At 36.4% G+C, this 25,308-nt stretch overlaps 1 protein-coding gene across 11 annotated transcripts in view; it reads left to right on the top strand.

Annotated features, from left to right (window-relative positions):
* LOC115222095 (disks large 1 tumor suppressor protein) overlaps positions 1–25,308 on the top strand; it is a 598,849-nt gene that overhangs the window by 572,515 nt on the left and 1,026 nt on the right. For 5 of the 11 annotated variants that reach the window (XM_029792200.2, XM_029792209.2, XM_036511322.1 and 2 more), the window contains 9 exons: positions 2,764–2,766; positions 4,307–4,327; positions 8,503–8,523; positions 14,397–14,432; positions 20,816–20,863; positions 21,068–21,169; positions 23,150–23,322; positions 23,819–23,928; positions 24,952–25,043. In XM_029792200.2, the coding sequence (XP_029648060.1) occupies positions 2,764–2,766; positions 4,307–4,327; positions 8,503–8,523; positions 14,397–14,432; positions 20,816–20,863; positions 21,068–21,169; positions 23,150–23,322; positions 23,819–23,928; positions 24,952–25,043 (606 nt within the window). Of the gene's footprint in view, positions 1–2,763; positions 2,767–4,306; positions 4,328–8,502; positions 8,524–14,396; positions 14,433–14,900; positions 14,931–20,815; positions 20,864–21,067; positions 21,170–23,149; positions 23,323–23,818; positions 23,929–24,951; positions 25,044–25,308 lie in introns of all 11 variants that reach the window. The other 6 variants (XM_029792201.2, XM_029792203.2, XM_029792202.2 and 3 more) reach the window with 6 other exon arrangements.

Genomic DNA, 25,308 nt, shown 5'->3' with positions numbered 1-25,308 from the left:
TTGTGCATTTGGGAAACAGATGGTTAATAGTTTGGAGATGATTAGTACCATGAGTGAGGACAAGATGCACTTTGTGTAGGGATAGAAAGCCATTTTGGTAGAGACAAGTGGCACTTTATGTGGTGCTCAGTGGTTTATTAAGTTTAAAACTGCAAAAGTTGCAGAAATATGTTGAAGACTATATACATATATACATTCGTGTATACATATATTCATAAAGACATATATGTATACATATATATACATTTATATATATATATATATACATACACATATATGTATACATATATAGACAAATGTACTCAGACAGACTGCTCTCTCTCACACACATAAACAAACACACATTAAATAGGGTTTTCTTGCTACAGGTAGAAATCTTTGTTGCAATGTTTTGCTTGTTACACATTCATAGAATTGTAGGACAATTACTGTTAAAAACATTTTTTTTTTCATAAATGTAAAGTTTGTAAGATTTCCAGAGTAAATAATTTGCAATGTTTAGTTTAGTTTTTTCTACATTCTGAGTTCAAATCCTGCCGAAGCAACTTTCCCCTTTCAACCTTTCTCTGAAAGATAAAATATATTCTCCAATCATTTAACAGACTTTATTCAGTTGATTACATCCTCCCCCACCCCCAACTCCCTCACTCCCTGTCAGTTAGCGTCGGAAATCATTACAGAATCAATAATAAAGCATCAGTCAAGGGCTGGGTCAATTTAACCCTTTGTCTGTCCTGTGTGTCACTTGTGCTACACAGGATATTTTTCTCCTGGCAGCCATGCTTAATATATGATTCACATTCCCACTTTTTTTTTTCTTTTCTTCTTTTTTCAAAACCCTGAGTAATTTGGGACTTAATGAAAGGAAAGCTTTAGAACATATGAAACAAGGGATAACTAAAAGCCTGAAAATGAGTTTGGATGTTTAGGGCAGACTTATGAAAATGCTTTGGACAGGCAAAGGATCACTCAAATTATTCCCTCTTCTAAATACTTGTGGGATTGGTAGCTTGTGTAGTATAATTCAGCCACATCCCTGTAGGGAAACTATAAACAATGGAACAGAGTCCAAAGCTTGATACACACACACAACAATAGTCTTTCTGTAAAACAGTTATTGGTTCATAAACTATGGAAGGAAATAAAAGACAATGTAATGTTGACATAATATATTATTCATAATACAGTTCACTAATAGATATTTAAATTTAGGATCTACATAAATGTGTGTGTATGTGTGCTTGTGAAATCATCTTTGCAGCCATGTGGCTTTGGGTTCAGGTTGCACTACATGGCACCATGGGCAAGTGTTTTCTGCTATACCCTTAGACCAACTAATGCTTTGTTGTGAATGGAATTGTGTGTGTGTATGTATAATCATCACCATTTTAATGTCCATTTTTCCATGTTTGCATGGAATAGATGGAGTTTGTTGAAACAAATTTTATAGGACCAGATGCCTTTCCTGTCACCAACCTTTACCAGTTTCCAAGCAAGAATAATATTTTCCCATGGCCAGAATTGGTTTCGTGGAATATTGGAAATAAATGCGATTCATTTACTTGCAAGACAACGAGGCACAAACATACATACCCATACTTATACAATAGGCTTCTTTCAATTTACGTCTCTCAAATCCACTCACAAGGCTTTGGTTAACTCGGGGTTATAGCAATAGACACTCACCCGAAGTGCTACACAGTAAGTCTGAACCAAAAACCATTTGGTTGGAGAACAATTGTGATGTCACAGATAACTTGATCTTAATAGATTTGATTTCACTCAATGGTAACACCATCAGTAAATGCTGTTATTTTCAAAAGACCTTCCAAATAAGGATATCTTAATACACTCACACACAGATGTGTGTGTGTGTGAATTTGTGTGACTGACATCTTGTGTCTTGTCGTTAACACAATACAAACAAAAAAATGGATATCTGGTCTCAATCACCCATACTAGTGGGAAACAGGTTTGCAGTTGAAAGGGCATCTGACCTCAACAAGCTTTGTCTAAGCACTTCTTGTCAGCATGGAATAATGGACATAGAAATTGAACAAATGAATATATAATATATATATTGTTACAGAATCTGTGAAGGCGTGTGGCTCAGTGGTTCAAGTGTCAGACTCACAATCATGAGGCTGTGAGTTGTGTTCTTGAGCAAGACACTCTATTTCATGTTGCTCCAGTTCACTCAGCTGTAGAAATGAATTGCAACATCACTGGTGCCAAGCTGTATCGGCCTTTGCCTTTCCCTTGGATAACATCAGTGGCATGGAGAGGGGAGGCTGGTATGCATGGGCGACTGCTGGCCACCCATAAACAACCTTGCCCAGACTTGTGGCTCAGAGGGGAATTTACTCGGTGCAATCCCATGGTCATTCATGACCGAAGGGGGTCTTTACCTGTTACAGAGTCCACTGCTTAATGGGTTCAAGTCCATCCTTATACACTTTACTCTATGATCCCTCTGGGACCAATTTAGTCAACTTAGCTCCTCCCCAAATGTTTTTCAAAATCATGAGATTCGATAAAAATGTCCCAGATACAATACTTTGGCAAGATTTGAACTCAGAACATTAAGGACTTTCAGCATTGGTAAAGTAAAGAACTAGTCACATTACTAATGTCTCTTGAAATTCATTGTTGCTTTTCTCTAAACCATGCAACCTTGTGTTAATATTATTTTTATTCTTTGAAAAATGAATTAATATTTATTATCTTCTCTCCTCTTCTTTTGGCTGCTTTTCTGGATTATAGAAGGTACGTTTGAAACTTATTAATTATTCTCTTCATTAACAATTCCGCAATAAGTCTAAATATATTCTCTCTCTTCCCCTAAATTGTGTGTAAAACATTTACTATATTCTTCTGCAATGAAATTTTACCACACACACTGCAACTGTTTCCAGTTTGCCTCAGTCGGTTCTGTATTTCAGTCTAACTTGATTGAAGTAGGAATAATAAGACATACAAGTTCAAGTATTATTGTTCTGGTTTCAATACTAGTCTATACTACTTAATATACTACTGGAGTTACAATACTAGATTATACTAGTAAATGTAATATTACCGGGTTTAAAATTCTAAGTTGCCTCTGGAAGAGAGTCATTTATTGACACCCTAAACAAACCCGGAGCAGATGAGGTCCCTCAGTTCTTTAGCTTCTCATTATAAAGATCCTACATCCTTTTAATTACTGGGTTCATGGAACTTGTTGCATTAGACCAGTACAAGTTTGAAGACTGAGAAAGTGGGACTGTCTCTGCAGAAAGCACCAGCCACCAATATGCTTTCATTCATAAGTTCAATGGCAAAAGGGCAAAGAGGTAAAGGATACTACAGGAAGGGTTCAGGTTTGACCCTGCACACAGGCAGCCATAAGACGATGGTTGTTATTAAGCTATGTTTTGTTAAAACCTCACTCGTTGAAGTAACAAGGAAGTCCACCCACAATTCTAGGTCAGTTCATTTAAGGAGATGTTACAATATGTTGCTATAAGAGATCTGAAAAATCATCAAAGCAACAATGACTTGTAATTACTTGGAACAATAATTACAAAACAATTCGTATTATTCTTGTTGTTGTTATTATTATTATAAGCCAATTTAACCAGTTTTGCCCACTCCTGTCCTTAATAATTTGTGGTCTTGTGGTTAATGTTAGAAATCATTAGTAATGTGTAAATAACTGAATAGATATTGAACCCCAGTCTGTTGCATCATAAGTTCAACTTGTGCCGTAGGCGCTGTTATTCCATTTTGTTTTTGGGCTAATACGCAATAGGTTATTTGGTTTTCAAAATTGGCTTTAGACTTCACTACAGTCTCCTTGTCTTTGAGTACACTGATATGGTAACAAATGTTATCATTTAATATATTCAGAAGTCTCTCCTGCATTAATGTTAATTAGACAATCTTTTTGTAAAGTCACTTTTAATGAATGAGTTTCTTGAATAATCTCTGGGATTCCATTAATATTATTTTTGATATACTTGGCAGTGGATTGGTAGAATTGGTAGAGTGTCAGACAAAATACCTTGTGGTATTTTGTCATGTCCTTTACTTTCTTATTTCAAGACTCACCAAGCCTTTTATCCCTCCAGCAGTCAATAAAGTACCATTGATGTACTGGACTCAATTTCCTCGATCTCCTTCCTGCCCAAATTTTCTGGCTCTCTGCCAACATTACAAATTGTTGTTGTTGTTGTTATTATTATTATTATTATTTCTTTGTTTTCCTTACCAATTTCTATTGCGCCAAAAGCTAACCAATATGATTTCTTGTTTTTTCTGCATGCAGAAGGCGATTGCCCTGGCCAAGGTTTTTACTCTGTTTGTTTCTAGATTATTGTCAACCTGCTTCTAGCCATGTGCTGTTGTACCCGCTTCATGCTCACACATTTCCACCATCACTGTCACCAACCACTTTCAACTACACCAAATCTGCACCCTTTTCTCACCACTATATTTGCTCTTGTGTCTGCATGTAGAAAAAGTGATGTTTATGCTATGAAACAAAAGTGCCCAGTTCAAATCCACCCGACAGGCACATTTATATGGGGACTACAGATGAGTGGTCCCATTCTTGGAACCACATACTGATAGTACTTGTGTATCTCCCAGAAGTGAAGTATTTGTGTAGTGACCACATATTAACCCTTTAGCATTTCAACTGGTCATATCCAGACCAAGTGTTCTGTTTTCTGCTCAAACTGACCAAATCTGGCATATCACACCTATCTTACAATGTCCTTCTAAAAATAAACAATCACATCATTGAAATCTCATATTTACAAGATAATGCTTGATTAATTCAAAACACACTTAGATAAATAAGAATTACATTTAATAGAGTAATCTGTATGCTAAACGGTTTGAAGGTACTTGTGTAGGGACACAGGGGAAAGATACTTGTGTAGATTCCGTGTTTATGAAAAATTTAATGTAAATGATATAAAACATTATAAACATAAATTTCAAAGAAAAACAAACAACACCCCCCCATCCAATGGCTCACTAACGGTAGGTGTGGAATCAACTATCTGCTGTTTACTGGGCATGTAAGAATTTGTCGTTAGATGCTTCACTAACCATCGTTGGTTTTTTTAATCATGTAGCCTCCATTTGCCATGTAACCACTACAGTTACACAGTTCATATCCCATTAACAAGGACCGTTTCTCTGTTTTAGTTTACATCAAATTGATATCCATAATATCAGGCACATTGTTATGCAATAATTTTCAGTTCAGTCATGCCCCCCCCACACACACACACTTTTTTTTTTCTTTTTTTCGTATATTATGAAATGTAATTATGGCACTAATGCAACAGATTCTAGACAAATTGCTTTAGCTGTTTTGAGCTGATTCTCAGTGGCCAATATTCCATGACTACTATGAACAAAAACAAGAATGAAAGCCATATGATGGTGAGAGGATGCAGAATTGGTTAATCTTGTGTGTGTACATATATGTTTGTGTGTCAGTTAGTCCAGCAGAAACAGACAGTGGAGTTAACATTTCTAAAGAACAGCCAGCATTGAATGATAAATATTGCTGCTGCCCTAAACCCTTCTGGGTTGACATCTGTATATCACACCCACATTCCTTAACGTGTCACCACTTAGAGTATTGTCTTCTTCTGTTTGGATTAGATCTCACTGTCTGTAACTGTCCAGCTAATAACCACACAAACACACATGCACGCACACACTTAAATACACATCCACACAAATACGCATTCATAAATACACACATTTGTTCTTTATTTGAATTTATTTGCTTGCCTTTGTTTAGTGTAACTTTTTTTTTTTAATTATTTCATTTATCTTTGTTTAAATGAAGACCTTTTGTGGTAATTCCCATTCTTTAATAAAGGTTAATCACAATAATTATGATGAACTAATTGCTAATCAAACTACTGTTAGGCTGAAGCTCCAAGCAAATTATTTGTACAGCTTCGTTTTTATTCCTGGTTGTAGCTACCTCTGTTTCGTTTATTCAGTTTTGGAAAAGGCATGAAGGCCACATGTGGAATTTTCCTCACCTCCTTTGTAACCATTGTAAGATATTTCTCTTTGAGAAATTCTACCTGATGAATAAATAATTTACAAAGTGAGTTGAAGACACAATATTTTCTTTAAAATCTGTAATGTACACCTGCTCAACTGTTGTTGATTAAAAGTACTTACATGAGGCCATAGATGTACCTGCACAGGCACATAGTAATTTGTATAAGATCACAGATTAAAGGTATCTGTATAAGGCCCTGAGATCAAAGACACTTATGAAGCAACCAGTGGTGAAAGGTTTTTGTGTACTGGCCACAGTTTGAATATATGTGTATAGGTTACATATTAAAAGTTACTTTTGCAGGACCACTTATTAAAAGCATATATAAAGCACCCAGCATACAAAAATCCCTGCTTAAAATGCTAGTGAGTAGATCATAGTATTGTAGTTTGTTTTTAAATGCCTCTCTGCTTGTAGGAGCAACTAAACACCCTGTTATCTATTACTAATACTGCCTATTGACAACTGTTGGAGCCAACAAGTTGTTTCATAGAATTCACATTTATTCTTTGTTGCATTAACTGGAGTACTACTCACATTTTCTTTTTCCTCCTCATCTTTGGAATGAAAGTTCCACAAAGACATGCACCTCCTTTAAAGATTCCAGGTTGTTGAGATGTAAATTGAATTTTATGAATATTGTTGTTTATCATTCATGTTAAAGACACTTAGGTAGCAGAAGCAGGGTTATGATCTCTTTTACATTTATAACTAGCCAACTCCTACAAGTTTGTGTAGGGTTTACACAAACTTGTAAATCTTACAGTTAGAAATCATGACTAGCATAATTTCATTTGTACCAATATTCTTAAATGATGAAGATTATTATTTTGAAATGGAAGATTGACTGACATGTTGTCTTCTAGGAGTTATCTATTGCCATTTACGTTATGAGTTCAAATTCCACCAAGGTCAACTTTACCGCTCATATTTCTGGGTTGGTAAAATAAAACACAGTGGTGATGATAAAATAATGTACTGGCCATGTTTTGGGCTCAAATTCTTACAAAAACCTCTGGCCTTAGAACCTTCTGTTAGAAAATATTAGGCGTCCATGTCATCAAATTATATTTAATTGTTTATCATACATATTGTTTTTTTCCATGCTCTCCTTCACCAGCTTCATCTCTCAATTACCATCTGCCATCCTCTTCATTTTTGCTTTTTCTATATTTGGTTTATGTATCATCTTCTTTAGAACAACACAGTCTTCCTAAGTTTGTCTCTCTATCTCCATAGATAGCTGTGTGCATGTGTGAGTGTGTGTATGTGTGCACCCAAACTCAGTCGCATGCACCAACATACACACATGCCAATATGTGTTCATTTATTTCATCACCTTTTCCTCTTCTTTAGTCACAGCGTTTGGAAATGTTTAATTACAGCTTAATTCTGTTAATTACGACACCAATCTTTCATTTCAAATCTTTATTTTGTTTGTTTTTAAATTTTTTTATTTTTTAGTATATTTCACTCACCCACCATTTTGCTGAATCTCTTAATATTTCTCTGAAAATAGTTCTTCAAATGTTGGAATGCCAAACTTCATACTTCCATGCCCACCACCTCATAACACTCTTTTGCAATACTATTGACTTGACACTATTTTTCCACTCAGTGTATTTGAATGTTTGTAGTGTAGATAGCCATGCTACCTGATCTTATCATTGTTATTATTATCAATTTATTATTATTGTTATTATTATTAATTTATTATTATCAATTTATTATTATTACTATTGCTTATAATATACAAGCAACAGGTTATCAGTTACTCTTCACAGTTGTATCATGTCATTATTTTGGAAATCCTACCAAAATTCCGACATACACAACATCAGAGACAGCTGCTTTTTTTTTTTTCCTCCTCCTCTGTTGTCGTGTATGCTAGAAGATGAAGAATCGCAATGGGTGGAGGGACATGCAGTCAGTCCAACCCTTGTTAGCATGGATATAAAATGGATGTCAAATAACGATGATACTATCACTTTGTTTTATTATGAAATGCATGTATCTCTGATATTGGATGGAATTATATATATTTTTTGTAATTTCTTTACTTTCTTATCAAAAACTTAACATTAAATTAGAAATTTGTAAATAACTAATGTAACAAACCCCTCGAAAAATGTTTGAAACTAAATGTTAAAAAAAAGCATTTTATTATTGAGAATAACAATAAAATCATAAGGAAAATACTTATAAAGTTTATAATTTAATTAATTTGTCTTCCCATGCATGAATAAAGTTAATTTAGTTTGTTTTTAATTAATTAAAATCTAATGTTTCTTGCTATCATCTTTACTGTAGTTTGATGTGTGTTGTATCAAAGTTAGGAACAAAATTGTCTATTTTCTCTGTGTGTGTTGTATGTGTGGTTTCATCAACATTCTAGCTGGATTTTCTTATTGCATGCCTCATAGGTCCTCCTGAGAAGAAACCAGGTAACCAAAATGTTAACTGTGGTTGTGTTGTGGTTATCATGTTCATTTTATGCCATTTCTGTGTTCTTCATCACCTCTATAGTATCTTCTCACCAAAATGCATTCAACTGTAATACTATTTATAGTAGGAGGTCATCTCTCCAAATGTAACGTTAGTTTTCTGACCACTGCACAGCCTGTGTGCAACCAGGGCATTCCTTAATTCTCTGAGGTTTAGCAACTGTTTATATCTATCACCAACCAAATTACAAAACCTCTTTATAGTCATTTGATCTATTAGAAATAAAAGTCAAATCTCTCTCAAATTCTACTTTAAAATAAAAAAAAGAAGGGACACAGTGTATAAATGTAAATATCAACTCTGCTCGGAAAGAAAAAAAAAAACAATAATCACAGCTGAAAGGTTTTTGCTTTAGAATGATAAACAATAATAGATGTATATCATAGTATATTAAGTATACTCTTATAGGGTGGATTGATTTAGAAATAGCAGCCAAATGTTTCTGTCTTTAATCCCATTGAATAATGTAGTTCATGTAAAATGCCTGAATAAAAGATATAGTCATAGCTAGGGTATCATTGATCATTTGCCTGTTTGGATTGGGTCTGATCTGAGGCTAAAACAACAGCTACAACCACCTACCATGCAGTACCTGTGGTTATAACTGGATCAGGGCTGGCTTTACATCAAACACGATCACCTACCCCTCATATGTCCATTTTTCATGTTGGCAGGACCTGGTGAGCTGCAGGGCAGCATTGGATTCCACTGTCAGCTTTGGCATGGTTTTTACTGCTGGATACCCTTTACTAACACCAACCACTTTACAGGGTGTACTGGGTGGGTTTTTTTGTTCTAACAGCAGGAAGGAAAAAAGGAAAGAGCTTCCTTTACTAAAATGGAGTTTTTAGTGTTTGAGAGGGAAAGAAGGGCAACTGATGTAAGCCAGGTGTTGAGAAGTAAAAGTGTGACGGAAGGACCAGCCCAGGTGTCTTGTTGTAGAGGAAATACAAAGCTACCCTGTTTCATATAAGGATGGGTGAGAGTAGCGGGAAAGAAGATGTAGACGGTGGTGATGAGATGCCAGAGCATCTCTGGGTCTGATCTGAGGCTAAAACAACAGCTACAACCACCTACCATGCAGTACCTGTGGTTATAACTGGATCAGGGCTGGCTTTACATCAAACACGATCACCTACCCCTCATATGTCCATTTTTCATGTTGGCAGGACCTGGTGAGCTGCAGGGCAGCATTGGATTCCACTGTCAGCTTTGGCATGGTTTTTACTGCTGGATACCCTTTACTAACACCAACCACTTTACAGGGTGTACTGGGTGGGTTTTTTTGTTCTAACAGCAGGAAGGAAAAAAGGAAAGAGCTTCCTTTACTAAAATGGAGTTTTTAGTGTTTGAGAGGGAAAGAAGGGCAACTGATGTAAGCCAGGTGTTGAGAAGTAAAAGTGTGACGGAAGGACCAGCCCAGGTGTCTTGTTGTAGAGGAAATACAAAGCTACCCTGTTTCATATAAGGATGGGTGAGAGTAGCGGGAAAGAAGATGTAGACGGTGGTGATGAGATGCCAGAGCATCTCTGTGTACAAGAAGGTGAGTAAAAGAAAAGATGTAGCCGGGAGAGAGGGGTGGTTGCATACGCATGTGAGGGGAGACGAATATTATAGTGAATACACATCATTCATTTTCATTTGTTAATTTGATGACATCAAAACCTTAAATTGCTTTTCATCGTCATCTAACCTCACATTCGAATACAGTTGAATGAATTTTAATTTTGTGTCTCTGCTGTATGTAACAACTATTGCCAGGTCTGTATTACTGTTGTTGGCGAATCTCACAACAGTTTAGTGTTTCTGCTGTTTGTGACACCTATTGCAAGGTCTGTGTTACTGTTGTTGGTGTATCTCACAACAGTTTTGTATCTCTGCTATATCGTAGCAGCTGTTGTAATATCTGTATTACTGTTGTGATGTCTGTATGGCAGCCGTTGAGAGCTTGTGTTACTGTTGTCGGTATATTTCGCAACAGTAAAGTTGTATATGTTAATGTGTTTCACATGAATTGTTAGCTATGTGTTGTTACTATGTATCTCACAACTGTTGTGAGTGTATGATAATCTCTCATAACAGTTCTATGTATGATATAGAATGTCTCAGTTGTTCGGTTGATAGTCTCTCACAATTGTTGTTAGGTATATCATTTTATAGTCTTTCACCAATTGTTGTTGGATATGTCATTTTATAATTTGTCACAGAATTGTTAGGTCTATGAGTTCAATATCTGTCTCACAATTGTTGTTAGGTGTGTCATTTTATATATAATCTGTTTCACAGTTGTTGTTAGTTCTATGATTCGATAGTCTCCCAGAAATGTTATTAGGTGTATAAGTCTCACAAATGTTTGCATGATATTATGTTGTGCATGTGAGCTACTGTCAAGCTATGATGTTGTGATGTTCATCACGATTTGCCTTAGGTCTCTTGGCAGACGTTCACAATTGTTTTTGCTGTTTCCAACTACAAATGGAAAGGTTCCTCAAAGATACAAATGTCATTTCCTAAAATCTCTCAACCTTTGACAAGTTGTAAAACAACTTGTCAAAGATTATTGACGAAGAAGAGGAGGAGAGCTGAGAGGAGGCAGGCATTGTATCTTACTGTGAACAATTGAGAGCAAATTCTAGTCTTAATTCTTAGATGGTGCCACTCCACATGTATTTCTAGAACAGAGGAACCACTAATGCCTGCTGTCTCCATAGTGTACCACTGGTACCTGCTGTCTCTATAGTACACCATTGTTTACTGTTTCCCTAGTGCATCACTGGTATCTAAATTGATGGATATCTTTTACATGTCTCTGCCATCACCTTCTGTTTTCTCTGTCCAGTTCATTGTTGTAGATACATGTTAATCTTTCTATTGGAACATTATTCTATTCCGCCGTTATTAACCAATGTTGTCTCTGCTGCAATTCATTTGAATTCAATTGCTCTCCCCCCCCCCCCGTTAGAATTCTTGCTGACCATTTCCATTATGTTGGCCATTTATAGCAAACAACAACATTAGAAGATGCTTTTTCTGTTTTATTTTATTTTCTCTCATTTTTATCTTGATGGAATCAAATTTATTAATTTGCCTCAGACAAACATTTTACATCTGGTTAATATTACTTTTTAAATTAGAATTATCTTTCGGATTAGTGTTTCCATGAAAATTTACCTTAAATCTTCAATATTTTCATTTTTATTGTTATTTTATATTTGTATTACACAATTTTCTACTACCACTACCACCACCACCACCACTGCTATTCTTACTATTTTTCCATTTCCTTTTCAGAATTCTTAATGTATAAATCCTCCTCTTCTTCTTTTTAATGTTTTCTTAATTTCTTGAACAATGGCAAGAACAACAATGCATTGATGCACATTTCACTCTGATTCTCTCACAAATATTTACTTAATTCCTTCTTAATCTTAGCATGTTGTCTTTAAGTCTGTACGCTCTTTTCCAACAGATTTTGATTGGTAGATCCTGAAATTGGATGGATTCTCTCTCCATCATTTCTTAAAATCTGTGGATCACTTCTAAGATTGGTCTCGTGGATTCTGTGTTGAAATTGATTTTTGTGGATAATAGTTAAAACTGGTTTCAGTGGATCTGGCTAAAATCAGATTCTGTGAATCTGTGTCAATATTGAATAGTCCTGGCATTATAATGTCGAATGGATTGTTTACTTAACTATTCAGGTTCCTAAGTTCTCGGATATTAACATTTCTGAATGGGAAGATATTCAACTCTGTCAGACAAACATGAAACTACATTTTCCTTGCTCTGCTATTATGGAAGAGAAAATGTATTTAACTGCACATTGCCAAGACTGTTGAGTGTCATACCGAATGCTTCAGTTTAGTTCCTTGGGATCCATTTCAGGATTTAAATAAAAATTAAAAAAACCCATTTTAATCCGTTCTGAGTCAATCAATCAACCGTATCAACTCCTGTAAATCTAGTTTTGTGTCCAGACAAGAAGCTGAAGTGGTGAGCTGGCAGAATTGTTAGCATGCTGGGCGAAATACTTAGCGGTATTTCATCTGCCACTACACTCCGAGTTCAAATTCCGCCATGGTTAACTTTGCCTTTCATCCTTTCGGGGTTGATTAAATAAGTACCAGTTGCATACTGGGTCAATGTAATCAACTAGTCCCCTCCCCCAAAACTTCAGTCCTTGTGCCTATAGTAGAAAGGTTTACCATTGTTATTATTATTAGGTACCAGTTGCATACTGGGGTGTATGTAATCAACTAGTCCTCTCTTCCTCCTCCTCAAAGACTTTGTGCCTATAGTAGAAAGGATTTATTACCATTAATTAACTATCATTAATTAACTATCATTTGTCTGTGCTCCTATTTCATCATAACTGACAATGCATTTCATTCTTCCAGGGTCAATGAAATAACTGGCAATCATCTGTACTTATTCTGTTTGCAAATTTGAGACTTAAGTGTCAGTGTGAGACACAGAAATCCTTAAGATAGTTAATTTCCACAGAAATATGTGATATTGCAGGAATTAGAGTTTGAAGAGACTGCGTAATAGGAAACGGTTGATGTCAGTTTTGTCTTTCCAGTGTTCTGCTGGTAGTAAAATGTGTGAGGATGGCAGATCACTTAAGGCTTGGTGACATATCAAGCATTTAAGACCCTTCTGAATTCTCATGAGGTGAGAGCTACCTGCTTGCCTCCAGAATGATAAGCTGCCTGGAAAACTACTTAAGTGCAATTTCTCATGGATCTGTGAACCAAATTAACGTTATTTCTTCAAACTGCTGGCTTCAAAGTATTCCTTCTGCACTAATTAAGTTTGGAACACACTTCTTCATTTCACTGAATACAGGGTTTTTAAGATTAGATCATCAGATGAAAGGTGTATTTCATTTGAACCATTTAGAGAGCTGTGGGGGGTTGGGATGAGATCAGTGATGATTCGTGTAGAATTATTAACACTAATTACACTTAAACATGACAGAAAATATTGGGTGTCAAAAGATACAGATGTCATATCAATAGACATTTAGCTTAGTTCTGTGGCTGAATGTACGTAGCTTTCTCTATACACACACACTCTCTCTCTCTCTCTCTCTACCACATTTGGTTAACATGTAAAACACCTTTTAAAGTTAACAAAAGTATGTGACATGTTCCCAACTAGATGTTTTTGTTTTCTTTCCTTTTTTTTACCAGCTCATTGAACTGGTTAAGAGGTTTGTGTTGAAGGAAAATAGCATCACCATTTCCATAGCGTCTGTCTCTCCCCCCCCCCTCATGATTTGTTATTAATTATTATGTTACTTGCTGTCAAAATACACGTCTTCATGTGAAATAGTTTTGTCTCTATATATAATCTGGAATTCATTCAGCATGCCATCATCACATGCAAGAAACATTGATAAAACAAACAATATGTTTACACACATTACACATTCTTTAAAAAAAAAAACTCCATTTAACATTGCTAAATGTTATTATGTTCTGTAAATTGCTATATTCACTGTTGACAATGATCAATAATTTTTACCTTCATAAGAAATTTTATTTAAATAATTGTCATTAGGAACTTTATTAAAAACCCAGAATCTAACCATCTAAAAACCATCATTCTATTTATATATTTCTGAATGACTATTGTTTATTTTTGTTGTTTTCTCTGTTTATTTTTTTTGTTCTTTTTTTTCATTTTTATTATTAACCATCTGTAAAAACTTCTCATCCTGCTCTCTCTTTCTTTGACTCTGTCTTTTAACACACAACCAACTATTTGTCTCTCCTACAATCAATTTGATCCTATCTCATTACTACAGGTGGATTAGCCAGTGATAGTAGGGAAGGTAGTCTTCGTAAGTAATATCTTCCTTCAAGTTTATCCAAAACATTCATGGGACAAGTCTTTGTTACTTTTCTGTTTTCCTTTTTATTTAATTTAATTTTCCTTTTCTGTAAAGCTTGCCTCAGGCTCTGGTGTCTGTTGTCCTTCTTCTCCTTCTGTTACATCTCTGCCACTCTTATCTTGCTTCTCATCATCTCTTTTCTCTCTCTCTCTCTCTCTGCCGATGTCGCAAGAAGGATTAAGGATTACCATGTTAACACCTCCAAAATCATGGAATCATTTTCAATGTCTTGTGGTTCCACAAACGTACAGCTTCATAACAGTTTCACAACCCATTTCAGAATTAGCCATGGTAACCCTTTTGTTAAGGGTCTACTCTAACCCTGACCCCATTCTTAATTTCTTTTCACATTAAAAAATAGCAACAACATCAACAAATTTGTTTTTGTTTTGCTTTTTTTTTTCTGTATATTTGTAGTCCTTAAAAGACGGATCCCATCCAGTCGAGGTAAGACCCTGGTGAGCCGAGTGTCTCAGGCCTCGCCTTAAGTTGCTGTTGTAGCAGTTTCACTTCACACATCTCTTGGTCATCACATGTTCTTGCTTCTCCTTCTCTCTCTCTCTTGCTGAGAATGTGTGGAGGAGAGGCTGTGCAATGAAGTAGAAGTAAGCTTTGTGGTTTCAATTCCCTGTTGTATCCACTTCACTTCACAAATGTTTTGGGGAAAGACATGAAAACCATCACATCACAACATGCAATATTTCTTCTTCCTTACAATCTCAAAATTATTGCTTGCTTAAGGACATTTTTTTTTTTCTTTTTATGTTCAGGATTAAGGATATTTTGTAGACCCCCACCCAACAAATATTTAATTTGGTTGGCGTCAAGAGTCACTCATTAACATAATGGAATGTTAAAGTTCGAATGCTTTAAAATTGGATCTATATGTGATTGTGATGTTATTTTGACTTGGGTCGGAGGAATTACTTCAGACTATGGCAGTCAATAGGTGCATAAAACTATATGGCTCAGTGTTTAGAGTATTGGGCTCACTATCATGAGATAGTGAGTTCAATTCCTGAATTGGGCTGTCTGTTGTGTCTTTGAGCAAGACACTTTATTTTATGTTGCTCCAGTTCACTCAGCTGTAGAAATGAGTTGTGATGTCACAGGTGCCAAGCTGTATCGGAGAGGGGAGGCTGGTACGCACGGTTGACTGACTGCTGGTCTTCCATAAACAACCTTGCCCAGACTTGTGCTTCAGTGGGTATCATTCGGGGTGCAATCCCATGACCGAAGGGGGTCTTTATGGCTGTCGATATACTTTATCTTATCCTAGATTTTCATTCCTTCTTATTGCCATTTAACTTCATTTATATTCTAATTCTTTTGCAAAACGCTTGAATATTGCAAAATCACATTCCTGTCCTCCTCAGGTGGTGTGTATATTTAAATCAATATATAGTTGATATTGAAATAATATACACATCTAACAGTATATGTACCCTGCGTAGGTATATAATACATTCATACACACGCTTTCTCATTCACTCATGCATTATACACGCTTTCTCACTCACAGGTCGAACTTCTGTCAAGCCATATATGGCCATCTGCACTAATGCCAAATATATGAGTTTGCTCACAGGCTGAGAGCATTTGTCTCACCTGGGAAAGAGGTGCTGAGTTGGTTGCTTCTGGCAACTTTCTACAGACTTGCTTCTGCTTTGTGAAAGCTCCATCATAAAGGATCTGTCTTCACGTGTGATGGTCATTCAACTACAATCACCAATTACATTAATGAAGCATTTTTGTAAACCTCATTTATCTTCATCTTTTTTTCTTTTACTCGTTTCAGTCGTAAGACAACAGCCATGCTGGAGCATGGCTTTGAAAGGTTTAGTCAAACAAAATGCTCCCCATTTTTTTTTAAGATTTTATTCTTTAAGTCTGGTATTCTATCTATTTCTTTTTGCTGAACCACTAAGCTTTGGGGATGTAAACAAACTAACACCTGTTGTCAAGCATTGGAGGTGGGGGTCAAACAAATGCATGCACACAAAAGGTTTCCATCTACCAAATTCATTCACTAGGCATTAATCGGCCCAGGGCTATAGAAGAAGATGCTTACCCAAGGGGCCATAGAGTGGAACTGAACCTGATGCCACATGGTTGCAAAGCAAGCTCCTTAACCACACAGCCATGCTTGTACCTGTATGTGTATCTTTGAAACCCAAAAGAAACTGGATATGACAACTGCATTCAGTTTGGCTGTGGGTCTCAGAGTATGCAATTTCATGGATCCACATTTCAGACAACCAAAGATTCTATTGATGTATTCTAGCCTATGATGAATCTCTTTACCAATATCTGCGTCCTGTGACAGGTGACTGGCTGCACCAGGTTCCTTCTTGCCGTGTGTTTGTTGAAGCAACACCTTCGTGTGTGTTAGTAATTATAGGTTTTCTGCCCAAAGTTGCACTAACCTGTGGTATCACCTGCTCGTTAATGTAGTCATGGTTTTTGTTCTGGTGTTAAGCAAGAGTGGAATAGCTTGCCATTTCTGCAGTCCAAGATCTGAACACCAGGTGAGAGTTTAACTATAGTCAGTACAAGCATAGTGAAGAGAAAGATGAAAGATGTGTGTGTGTATATATATATATACATATACATACACACATATATATACATGCACACATTAGGTAGATAGATACTTTATACACATATACATGCATCCACACTATAAAGTTAAATATATGATAGAGACAATTACAAAATATCTTCTGACGACCAATCTTCTGCAAAAGTTGAAAGGGACCCCAGCCACTCCATCCATCACAGTAATGTCACCCTATTGCCATTCTCACTGCTACCATTGTCATCCTTCACCTTTCATGCGACACTTCCTGCACATACCATCTTTTATTGTCTGTATCACCACCAGCTAATGTCTGATCACCTCAGCTAAACTTCACCACAAGCAATATTTCGTTCTATCTGTCTGTCGGTCTCTATAGCTAACTAGCCATCTGTACATGTTGCTCTATCCATCAACATTTCTCTCTCCATCTCTTTATATGTCATTCTGTCTATATAACTTTATATCAGTCTGTATCTGTTATGCTTCTTTCTCTCTATCTTCTCCCCCCCCCCATCTCTCTCTCTCTTTTTACCTATGTGTTAAAGATATTTACTCTTTATTTAATTCAGTTACAATATATTTATATGAATTTGACTGGCACCTAGGTTTTGCCCCTTAACAGCTTGTTAAGCCACTGGGGCAAAACTTGAGGTCCCCAGACAAATCAATATAATCAATAAATTTCACTCTTTGTTTTGAATCACATCAATAAATGCTTTTGTTTTTTAACAAGCCGATTCACTCTACCAAATGACATATCTGTGCAAATAAATATATATTCACACACACACACACACACACACACAAGCTTGGCATTGAGTATATTTAGCAAAGAGTGAAGCTGAAAATAAGAATTTCGCCAATGTTTCGTGACATAACAATCAGATATATGAAGTGGTCTGGATTACGAGGCTGCAATGGGAGGGAATGGATGTCATTGGAGAGGTGTGTATGGAATGATGATGGGTAAAAACTGGTGAGTGCTATGGCAAGAGGTTGTTGAATGCATGGTAGAAAGGCCGTTCAACAAAATTGCCCTCAGCCTCATTAGTGGCCCTGGTGCGGGAGAGAGCAGAATCTCATTGAAATATGCTTGCACCCATCCACTTCCTTGATTCAGTACTTGACTGCTGGGTCCAGCACCTTGATGGCAGGTAGAAGCATTATCTTGAGATCCTTCTGGAAAGGAAGTGAATGGCATTACATGGCCCTTCCTTGTTCATAATCCTCTGAACTATTAGAAACTAGGGCAGATCAGTGTGCATCATCATGGACCCCTCTATGCGTCCATATAGAGCTTCCTATCACAACTCTAGTTCACCTTCTGGTTCTGGTCAAAGTGTTCATTAGAGAACCTAGAGGATGAGTGTGTTTAGCATTCATTTTGACTGGGTCTCGAAATTTTCCTGGGTTTTACTTCAGAGTGATGGCCCTCATCGACCTACTGGGATCGTTACTGATGATGTCCTGGACCCGTTGGACAAATCTGGCCATCTTGACATTGAATGACTGTTGAGAATGTGTCTTTTTATTGGTCACAAACGACACAATCCCTTATCAGGCTCTTGCTCAATGCAGAACCCCAGAACATGAAGGACCCATCCATGTTCTGCTCGTGATCTCTGAGTCAACAGAGTTGGCAGCTAAAGCCACGAACGCAAAGCAGCTTTTCGTTTTCTTTGTCAGATTAGAATTTGCCTTGAAAGACACCTGAAAGAGAAATTTGAAACATTATATTTATTTCATCTTCCATTTATGGCCTTCTAAATTTTGTTCAGAAAAAAAAAAACTCAGTACATCCTACACATATCTAGACCTACTCCTCTCTCTCTCTATGTATGTCCCTCTCTCTTTGTTTCTTTTCTCATTTTGTTTTTTGCCTTTCTGTTGTTTTTTTTTATCCTTTCTCTTTTTATATCCAGCTTCACTTTCCATGTCCATGTATAATTTGGTATATTTTAATGTATAAAGTAAATAAAGCAATATAGACAATGTATATGTAAATGTTGTGTGTGTGAATGTGATCTACAGATGTAATTTATAATATATATATACATATATATATATACATATATATATATAAAGCATGTATGTATAAATTGGTGCTTACAAGTATCTGTATTTGCATGTTAGTATCACAGGTATGTATATATATATCTGCAACAAAGTAGACGGATCATTTGGGATAAAAGTTTCTGAGTCAATCTACTACAGGCATTTTTCCACAGCTCTAAGCAAACCACTTTATTCTATACACTCCATATCTGACCTCCCAGTCAGGTAGTATGTGTCATGTTGTAAATGCCTGAAGCACAGGTATGATCGAGTGGTTGCAAAGTTTGTTTCCCAGCAATTTGGTTCCAGGTTTCATCACGTTGCTCAGCACTTGGACAAGTATCTGCTGTGTGCGTGGGAGTGTGTGTGTGTGTGTGTGTGTGTGTGTGTGGCTGGGCAAGACTGCATCATTCCATGTATAAACACAATCCAGTCTACATGTACACGAACTATTCTCCTCTTTTTTCAGTTCGACTCCCTCCCCCCTTTTCTGCCTGTCATTGTGTACACATGTAGATGTTTATGCTCCTCTCCTGGTATCCCAGGACTAACTTGTTGCTTGACTACTCACACTAATCATTGAAATGCCATTAACCATTCGCGATATTAACATTTAACTGGCAACATTCTATTCAAATCACTAAGATTTCATCGTCTGCCCATATTTTCATGTTGTTGCATGCCATTAGAATTCTTTCTAAAATTCCTGTGAAATTTTTTTTTGTCATTTTTGTTGCAATAACTTCATTAAATTTTATAATTTCATATTATTACCTACACAATATTGTATGTGTGTGTGTATAGATATAGATATATAGAGAGATAGATAGTTATTCATTTTGAAGTGATTTCATTTCATTTTGTTGCAACTATTATATTTATTGAAACTGCTAGTGAAGGAATTCTTTTAATTTCAGGTTTGCATTACTGCAGCTTCCCAATTATGGCATTCTGTGTGTGTGTACTTGTATATGTGTGCTTGTGATTGTGTGTGTCTGCACACGTTAATGTTAAGAATGGCTGATGTTGGCTGCTCATTGTTGTGTTGTAGACGACTTTTGCATGTTTGTTGTTGTTAATTTTTTTCCTTCCCATGTTTCATTTTTTTACATTCTGAAGTAAGATGGAATATTCTAGAATTGTGGATCTCATCCATTTCTCTGTCTTAACTATTTTCAGCTTCTCAAAAGCCATGGTGGGCCCGTTTGAGGCTAAAGAGGCTTTATTCTCATCTAAATGAGTAAATTAGGAAAATAAGGATTACTGAGACGTTATGCTGACCCTTAGAATATCCTCTGTGGGAGTTTGTCATCACATATTTGATAATCTACGTCTAGTTTCTGAAAAAAAAAATCACAGATCATTACATTTAAACTGTATCTTAAAATTGATTAGACTGTTTATTGATGAGTTAATAAAGGGTATTGCGTATGGCAGACCCTACAAATGTCAGTGAAATATTTCGTGGTTTATGTGACGAGTACTTAGTGGGTTAGTAGGGACTATTATGTGAGGACCTACAATTGACTGTCAAATACATCAGGTTAGTTATTATGTGGGACTCGACGACTATCAGACATTTGATGTTTTAGTGGGTTATTGTAGCAGCAGACTCTACAATTAGCTGTTGAATATTTAATTTCTCTAACTCCTATTGTCTCCTTGCTAATCCTTCTTTTATCTATCTTTATTTTAGGTGGTGATGAACCTATCTTATCATACGAAGCAGTCATACAGCAGGAGTGTAAGTAGGGTGTTTTCTGGTGATTTTTTTTTTAGCTATTCTGCCCAGTATTTTACTTTAATGGTATTCTCTCTCTCTCTCTCTCTCTCTCTCTCTCTCTCTCAACCTTTCACTCTGTCTATACTCACTCTATCCTTCCTCTCTTTTTTCCCCCAAAACTATGCAAGTCTTAATTTACAACACTCTGACACTTCTCTGTTGCAGTGAAGTACACACGGCCTGTCATTATCTTGGGGCCCTTGAAGGATAGGATAAACGATGATTTGATCTCTGAATTTCCTGACAGATTTGGCAGCTGTGTACCACGTAAGTAGTTTTATATTTTTTCTCCTAATAATATGGGTGTGATGGGAGTTCCCTGCTGTCTGAGATTTTGGGGCCTTAAAACAAGAAATAAAAGGTTATGTCATTTTATTGTTCAAGTTTATATCAATTCTGATGGTTGATCATGTAATTTCAATGCTGTCTAGGCTTTTCTTGGAAAAGATTGTGTAATGATCACCAATACTTGTGTCATATAGTAAACTACTACTACTACCACAAACTGGTTAATCAGATGTGATACAGTTTGTTATATCTGAGACATTGGTTGACCAATCACAGCTGGGATGACAGACACATATTGTAAGATGGCAAATAGGTAAGTAAGACTACTGAAAACCAAACATCTGAATGTTTTAAATGACATTTATTTACTTCTGAGAAGCAATATTCATAGTCTGGTGTATAGACTATACCAGACTATATTGTGGAATAGTCTGCTAGAATAGACTATACCACAATACCGTTCTAACAGAACATCCACATTTAAGTGGGGATGAATATTGCTTCTCAGAAGTAAATAAATTCGCCACTGGACAATATGTGGAATTGTGAAGACAGGTTGAGGCAGTCTCACACAACAGGCTTCCATACAATTTCTATCTTCCAAATTTTATTCACAAAGCATTGGTCAACCCAAGGCTGTAGGGAAGGACACTTGTCCACATTGCCACATAGGTATGGATCAAACCTGAAACTACATGGTTTTGAAGCAAACTTCTTAACTACAAAGCTATGCCTTCACCTTTATAAACATGTAGCCACACATGTTATATACATGTGTGGGTTGTAAAATCTCCCATGTAATCAGTGTAGATACACAATATTGATACTAGCTTGATGTACATTATAATCTATTAGCAGAAATACACTCCCTTTCCCCCTCATCATCCCACTCCAGACCTATTTTGGCCGATTTTTGTTGCACTTCAAAACCATGGGAGAAGCATTTTTGGTCAAAAATTTTTTTAAATTAATATTTTCAGAGGGAATAGCGAGTGATTTAAGGGAGACTTGGCTGTTGTTTCTAGCACCTCCCAAGACAATCCTCCACATTTCTTTATCACTCTCACTCAATATTTTTCTCCCCATAAATACATTTATATGCTAAAGAGAAGAAAATTTGCTAGAAACAACAGTAAACCTCCCTTGAATTGTCTTCACCTTTTCCTCTGAAAAATTTTTTTTTTTCTCAAAAAATGCTCCTGGAGGTTTTTAAGTTTTAAATAAATGGCCAAAATCTGTCTGGACTAAGCCTTATAAAAATAACTATTCAAACAACCATAACAACAAAATCACTTAATTTTTTTTACAAAATACATAATGTTTTTACACTGGATTTTCCAAATGGCAAATTAAAACTTGAAATGTAAACATTGAAACAGAGAGTGAGAGACTTTGCAAATGAAAACAGAATACTCCACAGTGAATGCAATGAATATTTAAATTTGTGAAAAATTGGAGTTCAAAAATTCAATAAAGTTTGGAAATAGAAATTATAGGAAATTTCTTAGAACATGAATTTATTAAAGATTTCCAGACAGTCAAGCCTTTGATAATTGCTTTCTTTTAGTAATTGTTACATACCTAATTAATAAGCGGCTTTCTGCGTTATAATATAGATATTGTTGTGACGGTGCCATGTAAAAGAACTCACGCCAGTGTCACATAGAAGCACCTGGTACACTCTCCAAAATGGTTGGCATTAAGAAGGGCATCCATCTGTAAAAACCAGACAAATGGAACCAGGGCACCCCTCCAGCTGGCCAATTCATGTGAAACTGTCCACCCGATGATATTTTCCTCAAACACTCTTTCTAATTCTCATATAACAAACACATAATCTCTTCCATCTCAGACTTACAGCAGATATTATAATATTAATCAGTCAGTTACTCTTTGCTGAAGGTCTATTAGTACAAGGCCACCCTTATTTCACTACCATCTTCTCATCTGTACTTACAGATACTACCCGACAACGGAGAGAGAACGAAGTTGATGCCCGTGACTACCATTTTGTTGCATCTCGAGAGCAAATGGAGCGAGACATTCAAAACCATCTTTTCATTGAAGCTGGCCAGTACAATGACAATCTTTACGGAACTAGTGTTGCGTCAGTGAAGGAAGTTGCAGAAAAGGTAGGCGCCCACTCTCCACATTTATTTACACTTTTCCTTCTATGATGCGTATTTCTGCTCAACCCTATTCTTCCCAACTGGATGTTTGCCGATATACCCCAGTTACCATATTTTATTATAAGATGGGTATGATTAAAATGTTGTGCCTATGTCTTTAAATTTAATAAGACCATGCTTAATCTTATGAAAATAGTCACTGTATAGACTCCTTCAAAGGTTTAGATCCATGAGTCAGATGACCAAAATATCTCCAGTCATTGTTGAACAGTGGACAGACCTTAGGACTACACATAACAAAAAGACTTGAGCTCTGTTGACTAAAAATCATAAACGTCTGATGTTTAGATTGGAGACACTACCTGTCTTTAATACTTGGGAAGATGGTTGAACAACTTGAAATTTAAGTATTAGTTACCTACACATACACAAACACATCTTCAGCTTGATTAAAATGAAACTATGTTTAATCTTCTGTTTTAAAATGTTCTTTGTTCAGGGCAAACACTGCATTTTGGACGTCAGTGGTAACGCAATCAAGCGGCTACAAGTAGCAGGATTATATCCAATCGCAGTTTTCATCAAACCCAAATCCGTGGAATCTATAATGTAAGTTGAACTTCTTTTTTTTTTTTCCTTTGAGAATTAGAAGTCCTTCTTTGTGCTAATCACTCAGCTGTGAAGTGGAAGTAAAGATGCAAAGTAAGGCACTTTGCCTGAGACGCTCAGTTCAATTCTTGCCACAGACAATACTACATCATCTAATCATGTTAATTAATAGAGCTTAATTGATAAGCTTATAATTGGTGTAATTTCTACCAAATGTCTAACAAATTAAGACTGGATCCAGTGAAAGATGTGAGGTTTCCCTTTTTTTTTTTTTGTCTTTTACTTGCATCAGTCATTAGATTGCTACCATGCTGGGTCACCAACCTGAAGATTCTTTAGTTGAATGAATCAACCCCAGTAATTTTTTTTTTTAAGCTTGGTACTTATTCCATCAGTCTCTTTTGTCAAACCAAGTTATGGGGACATAAACACCATTTGTTAAGCTGTGGTGGAGGTCAAAGGCACACATACGATGGCCTTCTTTCAGTTTCTGTCTAACAAATCCACTCACAAAGCTTTGGTCAGCCCAAGACTATAATTGGAGACACATGCCCAAGGTGCCATGCAGTGGAACTGAGCCCGAAATGATGTGGTTGGGAAGCTAACTTCTTACCACACAGCCATACCCAAGTTATTTTAATATTACTTTTACAAAATAGGTTGGATGTGAGAGCTTCACTTCACAACCAAAGGAAGTTTGTTTTTTTCCATAGTCAGTAGGTATGGCAACACCCATGACCTGTTTCAGGGCCTTCAAGACTGCAGGGAGGGAGAATGGTCTCCTCAAACTGGAAATCCAGCCTGAATACTTGCAACAGAGTGGACTCTGCTAAAGTCACCTCAGGTACCCAGGCAGTTGTGTTAAACTGGATATAAACAGTTGAGTCTGTTTCGTTGGATGTCATCATGTCCTTAGTTATCTCTACATGAATTTACTTCCTCTTCCTCTTCCCTATATGTAACCATCTACATGACGCTAGTCCCCCAGTTGTAGTCAACAGATGCTGTCTATTTTCATTGCAGGGAGATGAATAAAAGGATCACAGAGGACCAGGCTAGAAAAACTCATGAAAGAGCAATGAAACTTGAACAAGAATTTGGAGAGTATTTCACATGTAAGTAGTCGTCGTCTCCTTATTTCACATGTAAGTAGTCATCGTCTCCTTATTTCACATGTAAGTAGTCGTCGTCTCCTTATTTCACATGTAAGTAGTCGTCGTCTCCTACGTTGTTTAACTGTTGCTGCCTCGACTTCCCGACTGGTTTGCCACATTATTTCACTGTAAGGTTCTCTTTCCCAGGAAAATCAAGAATCACTACCACGAATGGTAGTGGCCAAAATGACCAGGGCTCTCAGTGGTCTGGAAAACCAAGTAAACT

The sequence above is a fragment of the Octopus sinensis genome, linkage group LG19 (genome assembly GCF_006345805.1).
Source record: "Octopus sinensis linkage group LG19, ASM634580v1, whole genome shotgun sequence".
Classification (NCBI taxonomy): Eukaryota; Metazoa; Mollusca; class Cephalopoda; order Octopoda; family Octopodidae; genus Octopus; species Octopus sinensis.
The sequence above is the reverse complement of the archived record's forward strand: the minus strand, read 5'-3'. Positions and strand labels throughout refer to the sequence as shown.